The sequence below is a fragment of the Anomalospiza imberbis genome, chromosome 18 (genome assembly GCF_031753505.1).
Source record: "Anomalospiza imberbis isolate Cuckoo-Finch-1a 21T00152 chromosome 18, ASM3175350v1, whole genome shotgun sequence".
In the NCBI taxonomy this organism is placed as follows: domain Eukaryota; kingdom Metazoa; phylum Chordata; class Aves; order Passeriformes; family Viduidae; genus Anomalospiza; species Anomalospiza imberbis.
Genome location: NC_089698.1, coordinates 10,326,071 through 10,346,453, shown reverse-complemented (window position 1 = coordinate 10,346,453; position 20,383 = coordinate 10,326,071). Strand labels below are relative to the sequence as shown.

Below are 20,383 nucleotides of genomic sequence, written 5' to 3'. Positions count from 1 at the left end.
TGGCTCTGCCCAGCTGTTGCTGGTTTTTTTCCCCTTTCCTCACAGCCACAGAGCTGATGAGGCCTGCAGGTGTGCCACCGTTCTCTTTACAGATAAATCGCGTTTTTGTCATTACAAATAGGAGCAACCTGCACACAGACAGAAGGATTCCTACCAAATGGAAGTATCCACGCACCGTAAGGCTGTGGGAAGAATTCTGCCGGGATGGCCGTGCCAGTGCAGCGCTGGCTCCCGCGTGCTTTGGGAACAGCTGCTCCCTTCCTGGCTCTGGGGCTTGAACAGCCTGCCCAGGCCAGGGTGTGCAGGCGGCTCTACCTCAGCCCTGCACACAGCCCCTGCTCTAAAATGCAGCTGCTGTTACTTTGGCATTTCACACAGCTTAGTGCTCCTAAATTCCCTGTCTCCAAGCCCGGATGTTTGGTTCTCCCCAGTTCTCTTGGCCAGCACTGTTTGCAGTACTGGGTACCGTGCCTTGCCCATCACTTGTCCATCCAGGACCGTTGTGATGATCTGCACAAGAGCCACGTAGACCCGCTGCAGGCCACGGTACCTTCACCTGGGCTCTGGCATTTGTAATGTCTTTTGTTCTTCTAGGAACCACAGAGTGGTAACAAACTGCAGGGTAAGGACTGCTAGCAGATCACAAGGCTGTGCTAACCAGTCTGTGGTAGGTACAAGCATTCATTTTAAAGTCTGCTGTTAAAATGTGATGGTTCCTCCTTCCGTGGTGATGAGCCATCCATGGTGTGCTCCATGCTGAAACCTCTGCGAGCTGCTGGTTTGTGGACAGGACACGGGCCATGGACAAGGCATCTCAGCCTCACTGTTGCTGCTTCTCCTCCCTGTTTTCCCTGTGTCTGCTCCCTTTTCAGGACTGGTTCTCGTCCCCCCTCCCCGTGACTGGTGGGTGTAGCACACTCCTGGAGCAATCAGCCTGTGACTTGCTTTGTCAGGTGCTGCTCCCTGAGAATACTGAGGGCTGGATGATATCACACCATGAACAACTAAGTCATCCCCCACCTCCTCACACACGTCTGTGTGCACGGTCCTTGCGTTCACTGGAGTGTTGTTATCTCCCCTCAGCCTGAGTGGGAGCCCCATTCCCTCACAGCTGTCAATGCAGGAGATGTGGGAAGGGAGGGATCAGCTTAAGACAAGCCACGGGCCTGGCAGAGCTCAGCCTCCCACTGATTCTCTGGAACCCTGGAGTTTTGCTCCTCCCTTTAACAGCATCTGTGACTTTTTGCCTCCGTTTATGCTCTGCAGCCTGAAGGGCACAAAAACTGTCCCTCTTCCACCCCATCTGAACCGGCCTCCACATTCCAAAGGAAGACTACAAAATACATTTTCCTCTGCCCCTATTGGGATAAAAGGACCAGGGGAAAACACAAGTGACTAATTCTGAATAAGAAATTCCCTTAAAATAAAAAAAAAGACACATTCCACTTTCAGACTCTTCACAGCCCATAAAAGTAACTGGTGAAATGTTCATCTGGTGTCCTGACTGTGCCACGCCACCTCCTAGGACAATGTGAGGTTTTAAAAGCAGAGGCTTGTAAAAGACCTGCAGGATATGAAGAGCTGTGTGGTCTCTTGTCCATGTCAGTAGCCACAAGCAAAGCTCAGCTCCTTTTTCCCTCCCTCACACCTACCTTTTTTAGTAAACACGAGCTAGACCTGGCCTGACTATTAAATCTTCTTAGTCAGAAGTTAATTTTAAGGCAGTTTGGTTCTTGGCTCTTAAAATTATGAGACTCAGCAGAGCTGGTCAAAGTTCTGGGAATCATTACAGAGCACTTTGGGTGCTGTACAGGCTGAGGGGTCAAGTGAAGTGACATCTTTGCTACTGAGTCACTCTACCCCCTTGGAGATATCACTTACCGTCCCTCTCTATCAGCTGACTCATTTTAAAAGAGAGTAGGGACCAAACAGGACAGATCTGAGGTCAGGAGAGACCTGTGTTAGGGGAATGCATGTCTTGGATTAGATGGGGTGAGGAGTGACCTTACAAACTTTTCAGGCACCGAAGTCAGGGATGACACTCACCAAATACCGCGCTCTAGGCCAGAATCTCTCATTTTCACTGTTTAGATTATCTCTCTTATTATTTGATTAGAATCAAAAGGCAATTAAGCCCCCACTGAATACTGGTTGAAATGTGAACATGAGGCTGCCACGGCTCACCATGACCGCACAGCCTGCTTTGGTCTGGATACTTCACTTCCAGTGGAGTTTCCCCTTCTCTTACCTCTGAGTAGGTGTCAAAAAAGAAATGCAGTGGCCTTCAGCCTCTGGCTGTGCAGTTCAAAGTCCTGAAGAAGCCATTGATATCTGGCAAAGTTCTTTTCCCTTGACATGATGCAAGCTTATTTAGCCAAAGAGAAGTCATTGCAAGTGGTGTGGAAGCTGACTCTGCCCTACAGCGAGAGATGACAAACTCAGAGGAGCCATCCTCAGACGTGAGCTGGGAGATCAGATTCACACATGTCATAAATCACAGTGTAAAGGACATATGAGCAAGTGCTTCTTGCAGCTTGTGTGCTGTGGAGAGTGAGCTGCATGGGAGCAGAATAGAACTCACCCCGGAGTTCAAGACAGGGTACATTTACCGGCAGAAACCCTCTGGATAAATTGCTTACTATGCCTTGGGGTCCTGAATTTGTTCCTCAGTCTTTACAGTGGCTGAGTGATCTGTTTCCAGGCCCCCTCCTGCTTTTGGGTCACTTGTGGATTTAGCCCACTTTGCCAGGCTGGCAGGGAGTGCAGCAGAGGAGGTTGGGCAGCCTTGTCAGAGGCTCAGTCCCATCTCAGGGACACGTGTCCTGCTGTGCGTGCAGAACATGCCATTGTGCTTGGCAAATGGAAAGTTGGGAGTGCACAGAAGAAATCCCTCACACACCACTGCATCCCTTCTCTGTTCCAACACTGCATGTCTCCTGAGACCTGCTGGTTCAAAATGCGGTTCGGAGGTGGGAGGATTGTAAGAGGAAACCAACATTTAGGTAGTTTTTGAGCCTGAAGGTGCTGCCTTGTGGAGACTGAGGGCTCAGTCTCAGAAAGCTGGGGGTCAGGCAGCAGCCCTGCAGAGCCCTGAGGGCTCCAGCCTTGCCTGGAGCTCTTTCCTACGAAGTCAGGGTAGGTTCCACATCTGTTCAAGGTTTGGTGATATGGACTCTTCCTTCCAGGAAACACCACCTTCCACAAAGGCTCCTGAACAGCTGTCAGGTAACCAGGGTGTTTCTAACCAGCTTGGCCCCCATCAGTTCAGTGACTTTCCTTGCATTGAGATTTTATTTGCCTTTGGGAATTCAACCCTTCAACTCTTCTTGTGTGTGCACACACAGACACACAAAGTAAAGGCTAATGGGGGAGATGACTCCATCTTCCCCCTTCTGAGGCAATCTGGAATAAATAACTGGCAGACCAAGTTAGGGCCCAGGGGAGGAAATGAGCCTAGAGAGAGATGTTTGCACACTGTTTCAGCAGAGGCACCTGAACAGATGCTGAGAGTGAGGGACACTGTGGCAGCAACCAGATACAACCTCTTTCCAGGTTGAGAGGCAGAACACACTGTGAGCACATATCCAAAGACAGAGGTCCAAAAGCTACAACTTCTGGAGCCTCACCACCCATGGATCCTGGCTACAACCACAGAAATTGAAGAGCCAATGCTGATCTTCAGGTGAAAGCTGTAAACCCCTGGCTCTGCTTGCAGGGAGGTACCCCAAGAATTTAATTTCATATTATCCCTGAGATTATTTGGTTTTGGTGCAATCTGAAGAAAGTTACACCACATTTTGAGTGTCTGGCTGACCCCCTTCATACAGCAGCAAAGAACCCCCACTTATATTTAGAAGCCTCTTCTAGGATTACATATCAAGATACGTGCACTGGGCTGTTTTGCAGAATGCAGCTGCCTTGTAAGAAGCCAAAGGTGCCAACATGATCCAGGAGCTGAGGCCAGCAATTTCAAGTTTCCATCTGTCTCTGCCTGTAATATGTGCAGGAAAGAAAAGGGAGCTGGACTTGAGGCATTAGTTGGTGCCTTCAGTGTGCGAGGACACTGCGTCCAAAAAATGGAAGCCTGAAGCAGCTTTGCAGAAGGAAGTCTCTGTTCATGCACCCAGGACACAGATGTTGAGTTGAAATACATCTTACTGCTTCCCACTTCCCTCTGTTTCATCAAATAACATCATTCAGCATTTATATAACAGGGCTTTTTTCCTACCAAAAAAGGTAGATCCAATGCAGAATAATGGACCAAATCCAAACCTAGATGTGTGACAATGAAGAACAGGTAATTTCCAGAGCTGTCAGAGAGAATGAAATTTCTATACATGCCCCTGTAAATACGGAGCAGGCACAAATTCCTCAGTCAGACACCTGCTTTCTGCCTTCCATACCCACTGCTGGCTCTAGGGCCTTGCTGATTTGGGCACTAAAAGTCATTTAGACTCCCTGTGTTTGCTGCTTGCTTTGGGATGTCTCTGTCACACCTACAGCAGAACAACGTGGTTGTACAGGGACCATACCTCCTTCCAGCACAAGCTGCACTTCCCAAACATGGTTGAAGATTTATGTAAACATAAATAAATGAAGAGAACCAATACTAATACATTAGTAAAGCAAAAATAAGATTACCTATGACACACAAGCACTAAGGACATTAGAGGAATTGCTGCATTCTCTCCTCTCTGTCACATTAAGTGGTTTAATATAAAGCCTTTATTTTTATACCAATCAATAGCACTGTAAGGTACCAACATTTATCTTCAGAAGCACTGAAGGTACAATGGCTCAATTCTCAATTATATTAAGAGTGAAACTTCAAAGATATTTATGAGGAACAAGATGCAAGTTAGATTTCCAGTATGGTTTTCAAAAGCTTCTGAACAAGTCGGGTGTCTAGCTCCTATTGATTTCAACCCTTGTCAGGCAGTTAAAAACATACTTCAAGTTGCCTATCCCTATCCTCTGGTGCCCACATAACTTTGAAATCCTCCTTTTGCTGTGATTCACTTCATTCTGAAACTGTCCAAGGGGTTAGAAAAAGGGATATTACTTTTTCCAGTAGAAGAGGCAACAAAACTTAGGAAAGACACTTCCCACATACCAGAATAGACATGAATTAAAAGTAATTTTATTCCATTTGTCAATGACATTTCTATCATATCTGATAATAAGGCAAGCTACTAAAAGTCCCACAAGACATATCAGACCATTAAAATAGTATTCAAAAACCAAAGAAGAGTTCACAGAACAGCCAATTCTAGGGATCATCAAAATCAGTGGCAAGATTCCCATGTGGACAAATCTGATCAGTGTAAATGTTTAATAAATCAGCTGGCTTCACCAGTGTTCGTGAAGTTTAATACTGCAGTAATTAAGGAGAGGTAATGCTTCACTGACTTCAATGAAAAACAGAATTTGGCAGGAAGGAAAGCGAAAAAGCACATTGAAAATATAATATCAAGGCACAAAACTACATGCTACTTCAGGCATATGCTTTAACAGGTAAAGGTTTCTGGAAGGATTTTTTTTTTTATTGGTTGTTGAACTCCTGACAGATGATTCTTATTCTTCTCTCACCTGCACCTGCAGAACTCCCTGGATTTCTGGGCAGTGGCTCCAGGTTGATGTTGGCGCAGGGAGAGGGAGTGGAAGTTGGCACAGCTCGCTTGAAGGTGTGGTAATACAGCAGAGCAGCAACTGCTGAGGGTGCAACCACTTCTTAATACTCACCAGAACTTGCTCCTTTTAATATGGAATATTTGTGTGACAAAACAATTGTATTCTGTGAAACAGTTTCCAGCTAATAAAAAGAGCTGTCCCATGCTAAATTTTCACAAGGTATCAAGAAACTGCAGTAATTTAGAGGCCATCAATTCTGGAACCTGAGGCTGCTCGCTGAGTAGTGTCTAAGGATCAGGAAGTGTGTCTGTAACTAGGCAGAGGTGCAAAAGTCTGTCCATCTCTATCTGCAGTGATACACAGACCAGTCATAGAGATGAGAGGATGAGCTAAACAAAACCCACATGAACAAAGCAGAACACAATGAAACTATGTGCCTTGCTAGAAGCACAACAACAAAGGGATGAAGGACATCTGTTTAAAAAGAAGATATTTTTTCAGATAAAAAAATAGGAACTTTTTACATATGTGAGGTTTAAAGAGGAAAATATGATCAGTGCAAATTTAATGTGGGACAAGAGCTAAGTCAAGGGAGTGCAACAATGAAAGACAACAAAACAAAAATAAATTATTAGGAAAAACATGGATGCTATGGAAGAAGAGTCTCTCTTAATAATCAAGTTATTGAAATCGGTCCCAGGTGTTTAAAAATCCAAGGTAAAGTTCTAAAAGCTGAGGATGACAAAAGAAAGCAGCTGCTGAGTCAGAGTGTGCCCACAGCATTATAAAATCACAGAGCAGGATAAAAACACAAACCCATGGGTACAGTTGTGTCATGGTGAGATTATTTTAAAGCAATGAAAAAATCCTTAATGGCCTGATCCAAAATATGCCAGAAGTAACAGGAGTTCTCCTACTAGCTTCAGTGGGCTGTGCATCAGATCTTACGCTGTGCACCATAAACAGTCTGGATACGTTGGCTTTGTCTGGCTGGGGTCAGCCAGGGAACATCACAGATCCAGCATACATTCCATGGAAAAGAGAAAGAAAAGGGATTTTTTTTTTTTTTTTAGGGCAAGATCTCATTATACATCAGGGTGAAAGAGAAAATACTGCTTTATACTGAGGTGTCATATAAATAAATAATTTTGAAAACCTGGTCACGCCATGCTGATTAACTAACTGGGCTATCAGTTCATTCACCAGCAACATGCCTCTGCAGACTTGTAGGGTCAAAGCTAACAGTCTGGAATGGTTTCCATGTCTTCTTTTTTCCCCTCCAGAGGTTTACATGTTGATATCATCCAAGTGCAGTCCTGGTCTTCAGATAGCATGCTGCAAGGACACAGAAATATGTGTGTTTAAATGAGGAGAAGACAGAGAGTTTGCCCTGTGAGTTTAAATTTTTAATTCTACAGATCTAATGGATACATTATGCCACATTAGTAGCACTTGTTCCCTTAACAAACATCCCTCTAGACTAGCAGCTCAATACAGTTTTGAGTCAAAGAGCTGAGTTTCTAATGGCATTGGTCATCTGTCAATCTGAACTGAATTTTTAAACTGGGTTACCTGAATCAATGCAAATTAGGGCCTTTCACTGCCAGGAAATGGGCTCTTATTTGACTAAGATTCATGAGGTCAACAGCATCTCTGCTTCCTTGGAGTAGTACATAAAGCAGTCAGACAAGAACAACCCTCCAGCAGTGGAGAACTTGGTAAATCCAACAGTAACACTCAACATGCTTTAAAAGGACTGGGAAACCTGTGCTGTGCATCTGCATTAGGAGAGGAAGGATCTGAGGAGTTCCTTCAACTTCTTGTGTAGACGAAAGCTCTCAGACAGTACCCATGGATGCCCTGACCTATCCCTGGATTCTGGGTTCTGCTTGAGTCTGGGGGATCTCCTCCATCAGGCAGCTGCATTCTAGCAGCTCCTCAAGGAGGGATTTGGGACCTGAGGCACTGCACAGTAAATATATCCTGCAGACACCATTAATGCCTTTGCTGACTGTCTCTTGGATGCTACTCATGGCTCCACTGTGTAGAATCCATCGTGGGAACACCTCCTCTGTGCACAGATGAAACAGCTGTTTCTGGACCAGGATTTTTCATGTGGTTTGCTAAGGAAGTCAGGCTGATGTGGCCACATTGTCTGTGCACCTGGACACTGCCACTGCTCACCCTCCCAGCTGAGGGAACACTTTGAGAGACAGGTAGAGGACTTTAGGCTCCTATGTTTTCACAAATCCAGTGAAACAAGGTAAGGATCAAGGAAATAACCAGTATGTGCCCTTACAATAGAAAAGCAGCAGTATGAGCTCCAAGTCTTGGACACCGAGAATTAAAGCACAGGAATGCCCTGACTTCAGGCTTGGAGCTCTATCCCTTACTGGCAGGCCAATCCCTGCAGCACAAGACCCTGACTTGTTTATTTTTATAAACAAGGTACAGAGGACAGGATGGCCAATGTAAAGATCTGGAGGCTGGCTGAGTAATGCCTGTCCTTGTGCTGGTCTTCAGCTTATTCTGTCTCTGAAAGACAGGCAGTCACTGAGTGGAATGCCTGCAAAGGCTTCTGAGAGCTGCAGGAACAGGATGGCAGAGATATTAAAAATAATCTTCCACTCCTTTTCTTCCTGAAGAATTATTTCTCAGTCAATGAGGAAACTGTCCCTGGTGCACAGTCTAAGCACTTACTCCTTTTCCTTCTACCTGGAATTACCAATGCTGCATTACTGCACATGTGCTTGATTTAAAACCCTTCTGATTCTGAGCAGTGCAAGCTGGTGCTTTCCTCACAGCCTGGCTGGCTTTGTGCTCCTTGGAAGCCATGCTGACAGGTGGCATTTCTGTGGCTTCCCTGGGGCGAAGTTCTAAATCAAGTGAGATTAAAGAAGGGGTCAGAAGTTCAGGCTCTTCTAGGAAAGCATTAAAATATCATAATGGTTTGCATAAAATTCCAAAGTCACAGCGTTTTGGCTTCCTTTCTCAGAGCAAAACTGTTGCTGTTTCAGTCTACTAAAGTTTTTACTTCTCTCTAACACCTCTCACTCATCCTCCACATTTCTGCTTGGCTCACTCCTACTTGTCCAGACTGCCATGAGAGTCCATGAGAGAGGAGCACAGAAGATGTGGGCTGTATATGAAATGCCTTGTGGCTCAGCTGGGTGGCAGAACTCATGTGAGCTCTAGTTCAGCCCTGAACAGCACTGCAAAGTGTCACTCAGACTCTAGAGGTGGTCTACAAGTATGTGCTGTGAGGAGCTGAATATTGTTCTGAACTTCATGGCAGGATGAAGTAGAATATGACATGTTTAGATCCAGTTAAGAAAAGGCTTTGGGATACCTAGGATCTCTTTCACTTAAGTAAGGAGGATCCAGCCCAGGCTTTTGTTTCCCTAAACCCTCAAATGTAATCTGAGGGTGTCTCGTGTCAGCAAAATCCAAAACAAACCAGAATTTGGAATCTGCTTCAAAAACGTTGAGGCTGCTCTGAAAACACAGATTGTAAATGACTTGAGTGCCCTCACTGACTGACAAAATCGCCACCTTTTGCTGAACAAAATGCCTACAGGCAGGAAGGCTGACTCCAAGTCTGTGCAAGTCTGGAGAAAGGTTTCTGAGAGGAGCATGACGAGAACAGTGGCACTGGGTGGGAGCAAACAGGGTATGGTACACACAAGCTGCGGCACACAGCCCTGCCCTGCTCCAGGTCATGGTGGTGTCCCTCAAGGAAGGCAAATACATCCCATTTCTCACTGCAGTTCTTGATGGACAACATGCCTGAGGCACACATGCAGGGCCAGACTGTGGTGACACAAATACCAGCTAAAGTTACATCTGAGCAAGCCCTGGAAATGTAACTCAGCACTCAGGACTGGCAAGGCAGGGGCACAGGGGAAGCTGACAGGGGAGGGTAAAAGCAAATGGGGAAGAGTAAGAATAAATTTGGCCCAGTGTGGAATGAGGCCCAGCCCTGACTTCACACACACCACAGCTCTGCACTCAGAGTCCTCGGCACGATGAGGGACACGCCACTTTTCACTGATCAGGACACACAAATTTTACTGCTGGGCTGTCAGCTCCAGTGATGCAAGTGATGGCTTCCCCTTGCCTACATTTAGGGGCATGACTGCAGAACATAGATGGTTCCCAAGTGTTGGGTGGGCCCTGTTCCAGGATATAAATATGTATCACTACATATCTTAATATATGTTTGCTAAAGATAACGTGCCAGTGTTTGAGACAAATGAGGCTCTGCAAAGCAGCAGGAGAAGCCCCAAGCTGACTTAGCTCCGAGTAAATCTTCAAAAGGAGAAGTCAAGGCTGTTTCTCCCCTGCAGACGTAGGTGTTGGCTGCTGTTATTCCTGTGCTACTGTTGCTCTGTGACTGAACAAACCAAGGAAGGCATGTGAGGACACTTGGAAGTAGGGGTTTTCTGAAAAGTGAAAGGATCTTCCTCTTCCCAAGCCTGGCACTATTACTGGGGGTACACTTGGGAGTATTATTGCTTGTATAAAATCAGTGTTTGCTCAAATCAGGAATTTCCTGCTCTTTCTCTCTCTGCAACTTCTATCATTTCTACCCTCAACACACCTGACTCGATATTTTTCTCCTGGCTGAGGCATGTGGAGTTGTTTTGAAGGAGGCTTCAGAGCCAGCTGAGCCTGACTCAAGTTCCTGTACCTATGAGAAAAGTTGTGTAACAGTTGATAGAGATTCCCCCCTGCCAACCTGACTTGGATGTCTCACTTTTGTTGCTCCTCAGAGGCTTCATGTTGTAGAAGAGAACTCGAGTTCTCAGTACACTTTGCATATTTGATAGTGGCAGCAGTATCTCCCAGAGGTAATTTACAGTGAGACTTGTTATCCCTTGAAGACCAAAAGAAGCCACAAGGAATGTCAGCAGTAAGTACTGGGTACTGTGGTATCTGATTAACTTCAAGTGGATAAAGTACAGGAATGAATCTTGGAAGAGTCAAGCTTTTCATACATACTGCTGAAGTCTAACTTTCAGGAAAAAATGCATGTGTAGGTCATGGAAACATTAAATCCGTGCTTAATGGTGATCAAATAAATCTGCCTTATTATTGTACCAAGGCTAATTTGTGCTACCTTACTAATATTGAAAAATATATTAAAGTTAGCATAGAATTAATTTACAATCACTTTACTTCAGCAGAGGCAAAGTGGCTGTCAGAAAATAAGCATGAGAAAGGCACATATCAGTGTGAGGTCACTGAATGGAGTGTGCAAAGCCATTCACAGCAGTAGATTGTCAGACTAAAACAATTTAGTATAAAGTAAAAATGTCCAAGAGTAAGACAACAGAGGGGACCCAGAGTGGAAAGATCAGCTGGATGCTTCTCTTCAGTCATTTTCACATCAAAAGATTGTTGTTGCCATCAAATCCTCTCCTAGAAGCAAAGGCTCTTTGGAGGGTGACAAGTGAGAGAGAGAAGGGGAGCAGTAAAGAGGCTGGAAAGGCAGAGAGCAGAGTGAATCCAGTAAACCTGAACTCCTCACAAAAGTCATGGTACTATTTGGCCAATAAAGCTCTGTGGAAACTATGTACAGAAAATAGTATCCCAGCAGTGTTCTAGGGGTTCCCAGGCACCTAGCTGCTTCCACCCAACAGAGAGTTTTCTCTTTAAAAAAAAAAAAACCCAGAACCAAAACCAATTTAAAAAGTCCTCAAAAGAAAAACGAAGTTGCATTATTCTGGTTTACTGCTGCCTGGTCACTGTGAATGCTTCAGGCCGGGGCTGTCTGCCACTCCTCACACTGCCCTTCCCTCCCCTACTTTGAAAAAATAACTGAGCTGCTCCCTTTGCCTGAGAAATGATGAGTAAGGTGGTGGAGGCAAACAGAAGAATTTACTGCTGCTGTCAATTACAAAACTTGGCACCCCCAGCTTGAAGGGACTTGGGTTTAAATCTGCCAGTGCTGAATGAGCTGAGCACAAGCTGAACCAGGACTCATGCTTGCAAAATGCACAGAAAATTAATGAATGCACAGGATACTTAGAGTCTGCAGCACCATCTAATAATATCCCACAGAGCTGGACCCCCTGTCCAGTAACTTCCCTGCAGCTCAGTATGTTGTGCTTCAAATCTTGTATGAAAATGCTGTACATGTTTAACCAGTTACTGCATTCCACTCTCCAGAGATGTCTTCATTTCAGTGGTAAATGGGGTGTTCTCTGTTTATAGCTTATGCATAAGTTTGTACAGTGCACTGAAATGCCCTCCAACCAAACCAGCCAATAATAAATTCATTTAAATTGGTTATTTTAATGGGAAGTGCACAGTATTGTGGAGAAAAGAACATATTGTTGCACAACCTTAAGAAAGATTATCAATACCCTCAATTGCTTTTGTCCTATTTTCCAGGAATCCATCTGGGTAACCCCAGAGATTAATTTGTTGAGCTTTGTTTCTATTATTGCAGGTGTGGGAGGGCAGGACAATAACACAGCATGGAGAGTGAAGGGCCTTACCCCACAGAGACACACATCAGAATGACATTTGTGGTCACTTTTGATATAGTTCTGGTCATCTGTTTTACTGTCAAACAATAGAAGAGTAACTGACTGTTGTCTCCTCCTTGCAGAGTTAAAAGATCAGTTGGCCAGACCGTGAGACTGAAAATTAGCACCTGGGGACTCTGTAATCTGAAATTTAAAGATCTCAGGTCACTTGATCTGAAAGATGGTGAAGCTGACGAGGAGAAAAACCAAAAAGCAACTGGCCAAAATTGGAAAAACAAATTGAAGCTGCAAGAGTTTCTAGAAAACCACCTGCTGCTAAGACAGAGTCGCTTGTGTTTAACTGCAGACAACAGAATTTTCTAAAGTGTCAAATATGATAAAATTCCTTTGGGAAGCATACATGCATCCCTAAATAGATAAAGAGAGGTGGTTGTGGCAGCCCTTAGAGTCTTGTTCTGGAGGCCCTGCCCAGAGGGCTGGGAGAGCCCTTGCTCACCGTTGTGAAGTGAACCACGCAGTAGATGCCGATGATGACGAGGCCGATGATGATGGAGGCCACGGCCACCCAGAGCGCGTTGCGACCCAGCCGCTTGGAGCCTTCTATGTCCCCTTGGTTGTAACTGTTCAGAGCCTGCAGAGGGCAAACAGGGAATCACAGCTCTCCCTTTCAAACACAAACCTGTTGGCAAAGCAGCGTGGCGGCTCTGAACCAACAGAACAAATCAATATCTGCTGCCAAGGTAAGCAGGGAGTCTAATTTTCTGTTCCACTCATTTTCAGTACCTTTCATTGAAGCTGCAGCTCTTTTTTTTTTTTTTTCTCAGTGGTGGGGCTTTGTTCATATGATACACACCAGCATAAAAGCTGTCAAACCAACATCCACCCACTTGCATAAACCAGTGGCTTTTATCTTTGGAAATAGTTTTGTAGAATATGGGAATTATTAGTTGGCCACTTCACCAGCAGTGAGATAAATTGTTATGCTTTACAAGACTATAAGCATAAAAAAACAGTATAAATAGGCTGCATTTTTAGAGAAAGTCTCAGCAAAACTTAAAAAAGCTTACTAATTTCCTATTTTTCCAGTATTTTACTTTTCCAAACAAAGTTTGAAGAATTAATAGGTAGTTTGCTAGTGGTGGGAAAAATACAAACCAAAGAAATACAGGTCATTTGAACAAAACATCTGAGTGCCATCTTCATGGGCTAGAAGTTGTGTTCCTTTGCATTTCTGGAAGACACTGATATTTATTATTATATCCATCCTGAGATGTGCATCAGATCTCTCCATATTATCTCAAGAGACTTGAGTTTCTCTCTACCCACCATGACTTAGCAGATGCTTTACATTCATTTCATGCTCAGATTGCAATGTGTGATAGGACCACTCTGACCTTCTAAGCTTCTGTGAGACAGACTATAGGGTTTTCTGAATTAATTTTTGGTTTAACCAAACCATTTTTAAAGGAAAAGATTCAGTGAACAACACGGAAGTACTCTAGTGCATGAGTCTAAATACAGTTTGTAGAATTTTTTCCCCAAGAATGAGATGCTATCAAAGCATTAAAAAGGGCATTATTCCTAAAAATTCTTTTGTAAAATCATGCGAGTTTGAGTTCATAAACCATAACACTGAGTCCAGATTTCTTCATCAGATTTCACTATTGAACTCAGCATACTTCCTCAGGGAATCAGATTAGTCACAACATAGTTTTTAGTATCTTGTATACATTTCAGGAGGTATCAGAGAAATGGGAAGAGTAGGAGGAGAGATATGGGGACCTGATCAAATTAACTGCTCTCTGGACTGAAGAATTCAGATTGCCTCTAGTAAACGACTGTATGAGGTATCACCAAGTGCTATAATGAAAGTGCTTCAGCTATAAATCACTTTTTGCAGCAAATACAGAACAACAGAGTGAAGAGCTGAGACTGTGGAGGGCAGGAAAGGGATGAAGTTCAGAGCACACCAAGCACTGCTGTAGAGCCATTCCTCCCAAGCAGGAAAACAATGAGGGGCATGATGTGTGTGCTGTGTCAATTAGCGAGCACGCAGAGCTAATGGGCTGGGTGCACTCGTGGTGTCAGCACTGCAGGAGCATCAGCCCAGCCCAGACAGTCTCAAAGCAACACAGCCTGCATTCCTAGAACTGCATCTCAAGGATAAGTGCAGGTACTTATTCTCTGGAGTCTACAGAAGGCTGAGATGCTGATGCACTCATGTCCTTAAAGAGAGCACTGCTATATTTCTTCCCTTCCTGGAAGCCCACATGCCTAAACATTTTTCTGGCTTGTGTTCCCAAAAAAATATCACTAATACCTCTGCTCTGCTGTCAGATTTCATTGAGGTTGGAAAGCACATAATGGGGAAAGAGGACAGAGATGGAAATGAGAGATGGACACAGGGACATGGTCAAACAGGACAGTGCCAGCCCTGATCCTGCTACAAAGGGGGTGGCACAGTCCTCCCACCTAAGCTACTCCACTGTCCTCAGCAGTCCTGGCTGCAGAAGAGCTTTCCCAAAGTACATTTGGAAAGGACTTTAAAAGGGTTATGAGGAGAAACACAGCTCAGCTTGGCCTTGAGCAGACTGACCTCCTCCTGTCTCTGCCAACAACCACCAATGCCACTGTGGCTGCAGGGAGAAACACAGAGAAGCACCACAGACACCCTGGCCCTGGACTTTGTGCTCCCCTCTTATCAAAGGACTCCCCTTGCATGGCATCTGCAGAGAGGTTCTGCAGACACCATTGACTCAGTTCCCCAGGCTTGTGGTCTCAAAAGTGAGACAGAGTTGTAAGCAAGACCTGACAGCATCAGCTTGCAGTTCTGGGCCATTTTACTAATGTATTTAGGAAGTCTGGAAAATGTCCATGTGATTTCTGCAGGTACTGCATAAATAATTTACCGTGCAAACTTTAATAAATAATGTCATTTTACTATAAATCCACGATGAAGGGGAGGAAAACAGCATTAATGATAAAGAATAGGATTTGGGAGAGACAGGAAGGAGACCAAAGTTTCTCTATGAAGAGGTTTAAATTAAATGAAATAACTTAGAAAGCATTCAATAAAAAAATAAGAGGTTTGAGGGAGTGAGTGGTTGGGGTCTGATGCAAAGCTTTTTGAAATTCATTACTTCCATCTGCTTCAAAGGGCTCCTGGTCAAGCTTCCAGTTTTCAACATTAGACAGAGACAACATCAACTGTTAAAGCTTTAACTGTTACATCTATTTATTTCCAAGGGCTGGGCAATATATTGAGAACACAGCATCTGTATGAAGCATTTGGTCTGTCCAACTTTTAAAACAAATTTCAGCCCTTTTCACCCTAACACCATATGATTTCTCAGGTTTCTGCTACCTCGCTGGCTATGAAGTCATAATGTAAATTAAAGCCACAGTTCTGCAGCTGTTTATTTACTTGAGTAATCTCAGTGACTTCACCAGGTTCACACACATCTATTTATAAAACATTCTCAGTTCAACAATAAAGTGACTTGACCTCATGTGAACAGAACCGTGCTGGATTAGCTATAAAATATTAATCCCTTTTAATGTTTATTTTCTGTTCCACACTCCCAGAGCACTGATCACGGCAAAACCAGAAAGAACACTGAGTTACTTCAGAAATCTTCCTCTGCATTTCTTACAGATCTGGGCAGACCAGACTGAGGTTCTCTGATCAGCATTTTCTAGGCTCTATAAGTCAGGCTGGGAGAACCTTAATTGGCTGTGCCTGGAGAGGAGACACTCTCTAGTTCAGACCTAAGGAAGAACGAGACTGCTGACTCAGGGTGACTCCTCACTGTAGGAACAGCTCACAGGGAAACACAAAGAAGAGGGGGGACTTGGGGAGCAATTCAGAACAGGCAGGTGCTGAGCAGGGCACGTGAAAGGGGAGCTGGCTCTGCAGGGTGCTACAGAGGAAAAACAAAACCCTACCAGTTTGCAAAGGCAAGGGCCATGCAAAAATGCCTTAACAGCAGCTGCTGAGCCCTGTTGCTTAATATTCCTGAATATTAAATATGCTGTTTAATATTCCTGAAGTGAGTACAGGCTGTCCCATATGGTGTTAGATACCCAGGTACCTACAAGCTACCTAACAATGGATGTATAAATAATAAACTCTGCAAGTAAACTTTCTAACTACAGAAACACCGGTCACTCTGCTGGTCACTGAGCTGGCCACAGCCAACACACTGCACATGGCTCGTTAGGATCCCAATTAGAGGAGGTGGCTCCCTGAGAAAGCAAGGTCCATCCTTTCCTGTCCCCACGGCTTCCACCACCCTCTAATTTGTTGTCTCTGCTTAGGGAAACCCATATAAAGACAAGGCATCTGAATCCAAGAGCAACAAATGCAGACAAAGAACTTGTTACTATCAGAGGCAGACGAGCCAAGATTGTCACAGCTTGACCACATATGTTGTTTGAAACATGGAAATGATTAAACAAAAACGTGGCAACAGAAAGAGAGAATTTGGAGCAAAAATCAGTGAGAAATAGCTTTGGAGAGACTGTTTGGAGGTTGTTACAAATATGAAATTACAGAACTAGTCTGACATAGAGATCTTAGAAATAAGACAGCTGAATGGGGGGGGGTACTGAGAAAGGGCAACAAAACATGTTCAATTGTCACACCTCAGTGCTGGCATTGAAAATATCCAATTCATTTCCCAGAGCTATTCCACAGCCTCCCTCTAGCTCTGATCCCATGAGCCAGACACAGCCAGTCCACCCCAACCAGGTCTCAGGCACAGCTGGCAGCTCACTGAGAGTTCTTTGGGTTCACCACTGCATCAAGGAGCCAAAGAGCTCAGTGACACAGTGCCCACCCCCAGCCCCACACCAGAGAAATCTCCTGTGCCACAGAAGCCTCCTGACCTGGTACCTGCCCCCAAAATCTTGCCTGTGGTTACACCTGTGTGGGAAAGAATAGGGCAGATCTGAGGGAGGTGTCCCTGGGGCTGAGTGAGCCAGCTGATGGCACAGCAATGTGACACAGCTGCTCACAGTGATCCAGCTGCTGGAAGAACCAAGGAGCAGAGCTGATGGCATCTGGGGCTGCAGAAGGGTATTGAGAGCAGTGATCCTACAGTCAGGAGTCCTGGGGAAAGCAGAACTCCATTTGCCAAAAATGCCGAGCAATGCTCACTCTGCAAGCGGCCAGTGGCTCGTTGGAGGGGGCTCTTGTAGTGCCAATATGGCAACACAGTGATGTCAATAATGCCCCTTTTACCAGCTCTCCTCTGACCCCTGCCAGGAGAAACAGACAGGTAAGGAACAAGGAAAGTTATTATTGCAATAAGGAGAACTTGCAAAAGGTTTATTCTAAAAATAAAGGAGGTAAGATCTGTAACGGTGAGGTTTGAGCCTCCAAAGGTGAGAAAGAAGTGAGGAAACCAGTGCTGGAGTTGTAAATGGGACAGCAGAAGAGACAGAAGAGACTGAAGACAAATCTGTCACTTATTTTGGGGGTGTGTTAGAACCCAGACTCTACTTTTAGAGTGAAAACATTGTCTGAATTTAGAACAGTTAAGGAGGACATGACACAGGTACACAGGGTGCTGAACCATGCCCCCTCTAGAAGCCAACAGGGCTTTTCCTTTTAGGCCCATTTTATGAAGTGGAAATTTGTAGAAAATCCACTTGTGAGGGTGTTTAAATCTGACCCAAGGTCTCAGGTAAGCTCTGCAGACTGTAAAGGTATCTTCTGTAAGAAAATAATATATCCCACTCTTGTATCTCAGTGTTAACCCTTAGCCGAGAACTAACAGTTAACAGAACTAACAGCGTTAACTCCAGCTGAGAAAGGCAGGGAGGATGCAGATCCCAGCAGAAGTGGAAATAAAATCAGCACAGGCTAAAATGCAGAACCTGCAGCTGAGGACAATGCAGCAGTTACAGGTTGCAGCTTGGAAAGGCAGGGGGTCAGGCTGTGGAAAAGAAGTTGGACGTGTTATTTTTATAGAAAAAGAGAGGTTTTAGGTAGGATGCTGTTGAAACAGAAGCTATTCCCAGACAGGGGAGGTTATTGGTCTGGTTTTTGTTTCCCCCTGTAAGGGAGTGGGCAGCTGAGACCTGCACAGGCTGTTCAGCATTCAGGAAGTGCTCTTCCCACCCTGGTTCCTTCATATCCCCTGGTAACAGTTACTGATGCCTGACTCCAGAAGCCTGCATGAACTTCAACCAGGCTGTGGGTGGAGATTTCTCCATATGGGGTGCAAAAATCTTTAGAGGCCAAATTCTGTCCTTGACAGTTAACTTCTGTACAGCCCCAGCACCTTGATGAAAGCAGTGTCACAGTGAACAGACGCTCCCAGCCCCAGATCATCAGCTCTCATTGCTTTATATAGCACCCTCAGTGTCCATGGGCAGAAAGGATGCCGAGTACCAGCAGAACCAAATCTTCCCAAAAGAAGGAAAAGGGCATATTGTATAGTTAAGGCAATGACAAAGAAAATAAACACAGAAGGAAAAAGAAAAAAAAAAAAAAAAAAGAAGAGGAAGACAGCTAATACTTAACTAAAAAAAAAAAAAAAAACAAAAAACAAAACTTGAACAATGGCTTTGGAATATTTGGAATAGTAGTTTTCAAACTTCAGCAGTGTGATTTCTCATCAATCTTTACTCATCACACTTTACAAGAGGGTGTTTTGGGATATTTTAGACATAGTTAGCTATTCATATACTTAATTACAAAAAGAAATAACTACATTTTTTCTTACCTTCTCAGCTTGGCTGTCAGAGAAAAGGATGAAAATACACAACATGTTTTAAACCTTCTTCAGCTCCCAAACAACAGAAATACATTGCAGTGTTACTGATAACACTGATCATGTATACGACTAGAAAACTCTGGATCTGACTCTGCAACTTTTAACTTAGAGAAGGAGATTCTGTTCCAACAATCCTTTGGAAGTTAAGGGGATTGCTGGGTTATTAAGGACAATGTGTATCAATTTCGGATTGTAGGAGTAAGGCTGTTCTCTCAGTTTGTTTGATATTCAATTTACATGGGCAATTGCCAACAACCTGCAATCATTATCACCGTCTATATTCTTCTAACAAAGAGGATCAAAGAACCTGTTTACTGGAAAAAAGGCACTCCTATTATATTTGATTAGCTAAAGCAGAAACCAAATCTGATTTCTGTTCTCCAGCTGACACTTCCCAGAGATACTGTGTCCAGTTCAGAGTGAGACTTAGTTGATGTAACAAACCCCATTAACTGGAATAAACCTGGCACCTGACAGTGAAAACTTGTTGGAAACTGCCTTTCACTCCACGTTTTCCATCGCTGCTGGGACAGCTCAGTGGACCCCCTGCCCGCGCCTGCTGATGCTCCCAGGCTCGCTGCCTCAGCCAGCGTCCGCAGGCTCCCGGGGCAAGCGGCTCAAAGGCGGCTGGATGCCCCTTTCCCCGCCGGGGCCGGCGGCGGCCCCTCGGAGCCCAAGCCGGAGGTGCTACTCACCATGACGGCGAACACGAAGGCGACGATGTTGACGGGATAGGCGGGACAGAAGCAGGCGAGGATGCTGAGGAGCAGGTAGTTCTTGGGCCGCGGCTGCGGCGGCCCGTCGGGCAGCTCATCCTCGATGTTGGTCTCGGGGCTGTTCTCCAGAGCCCGCTTGATGTCGGCGCCGGCGGGGAGCGCGGACATGGGGCTGCGGTGCGGCGGGCGGGCGGCGCGGAAAGCCCAGCGCTCCGGGCAGGCGGGACCGAGCGGCGCCGAGCCAAGGGAGCCGCCCCGGGACGGGGCCGGGCGGGGCGGGGGGGCTGCCGCGGGTCTCAGCGCGGGGCTGGGATCACGGGGAGCGATGGGAAGAACACGGAGCCCGACGCCGCCCGCCGAGGTTCCCAGCGCCCCGTCCCCGCGGGGTCCCCGCGCTGCTCCCGCCCGGCCCCGGGAGCGCCCCCGGCGCTGCCGCAGCGCGGCCGGGGCGCAAAACCTGCGGCTGGTCCGGCCTTTACGGAACTTCTTCAGCGCCTGCAGTTAAAGGACTAAAGCCGAGTTTGCACAACACCCAGGAGAACTGTGCTGCGTTCTTAAACTCGCGTTTCCCAGTGTCCGAGCTGCTTCAGCAAGGGGGTAAAGTCCGCAAAGCCATTTCCTCGCATCTGGACTGAATTTGCCATCTCCTAACCCCAGCCTCTTGCTGAGCTTAGCAAAAACATTGAAGAGCAGCAGAAACTAACGAACTTAAAGCATTATGGTAAATTTTTTAGCAAATGATTCAATTCTTACTGAACAT

The 20,383-nt window shown here is 45.4% G+C and overlaps 1 protein-coding gene and 1 long non-coding RNA gene across 3 annotated transcripts; one reads left to right on the top strand and one right to left on the bottom strand.

The window, feature by feature from the left end:
• Positions 1 to 93: 93 nt before the first annotated feature.
• LOC137484823 (uncharacterized) lies at positions 94 to 10,751 on the top strand. Its single transcript, XR_011005057.1, has 3 exons — positions 94 to 176; positions 3,907 to 7,023; positions 10,404 to 10,751. It is a non-coding gene; the product is annotated as an uncharacterized lncRNA (long non-coding RNA).
• TMEM233 (transmembrane protein 233) lies at positions 5,119 to 19,949 on the bottom strand. Of its 2 annotated transcripts, none has more exons than XM_068208943.1 (3): positions 19,603 to 19,935; positions 12,622 to 12,756; positions 5,119 to 6,966 (listed from the first exon to the last, which is right to left on the bottom strand). In XM_068208943.1, exons 1-3 carry the CDS (start codon positions 19,789 to 19,791, stop codon positions 6,955 to 6,957), a joined length of 336 nt encoding a protein of 111 aa, XP_068065044.1. In that variant the 5' UTR covers positions 19,792 to 19,935; the 3' UTR covers positions 5,119 to 6,954. The 2 variants fall into 2 exon arrangements, with proteins under 2 accessions (XP_068065044.1, XP_068065043.1); XM_068208942.1 differs by lacking the exon at positions 5,119 to 6,966 and adding an exon at positions 10,843 to 12,308 and having other exon boundaries at positions 19,603 to 19,949.
• Positions 19,950 to 20,383: the final 434 nt, after the last annotated feature.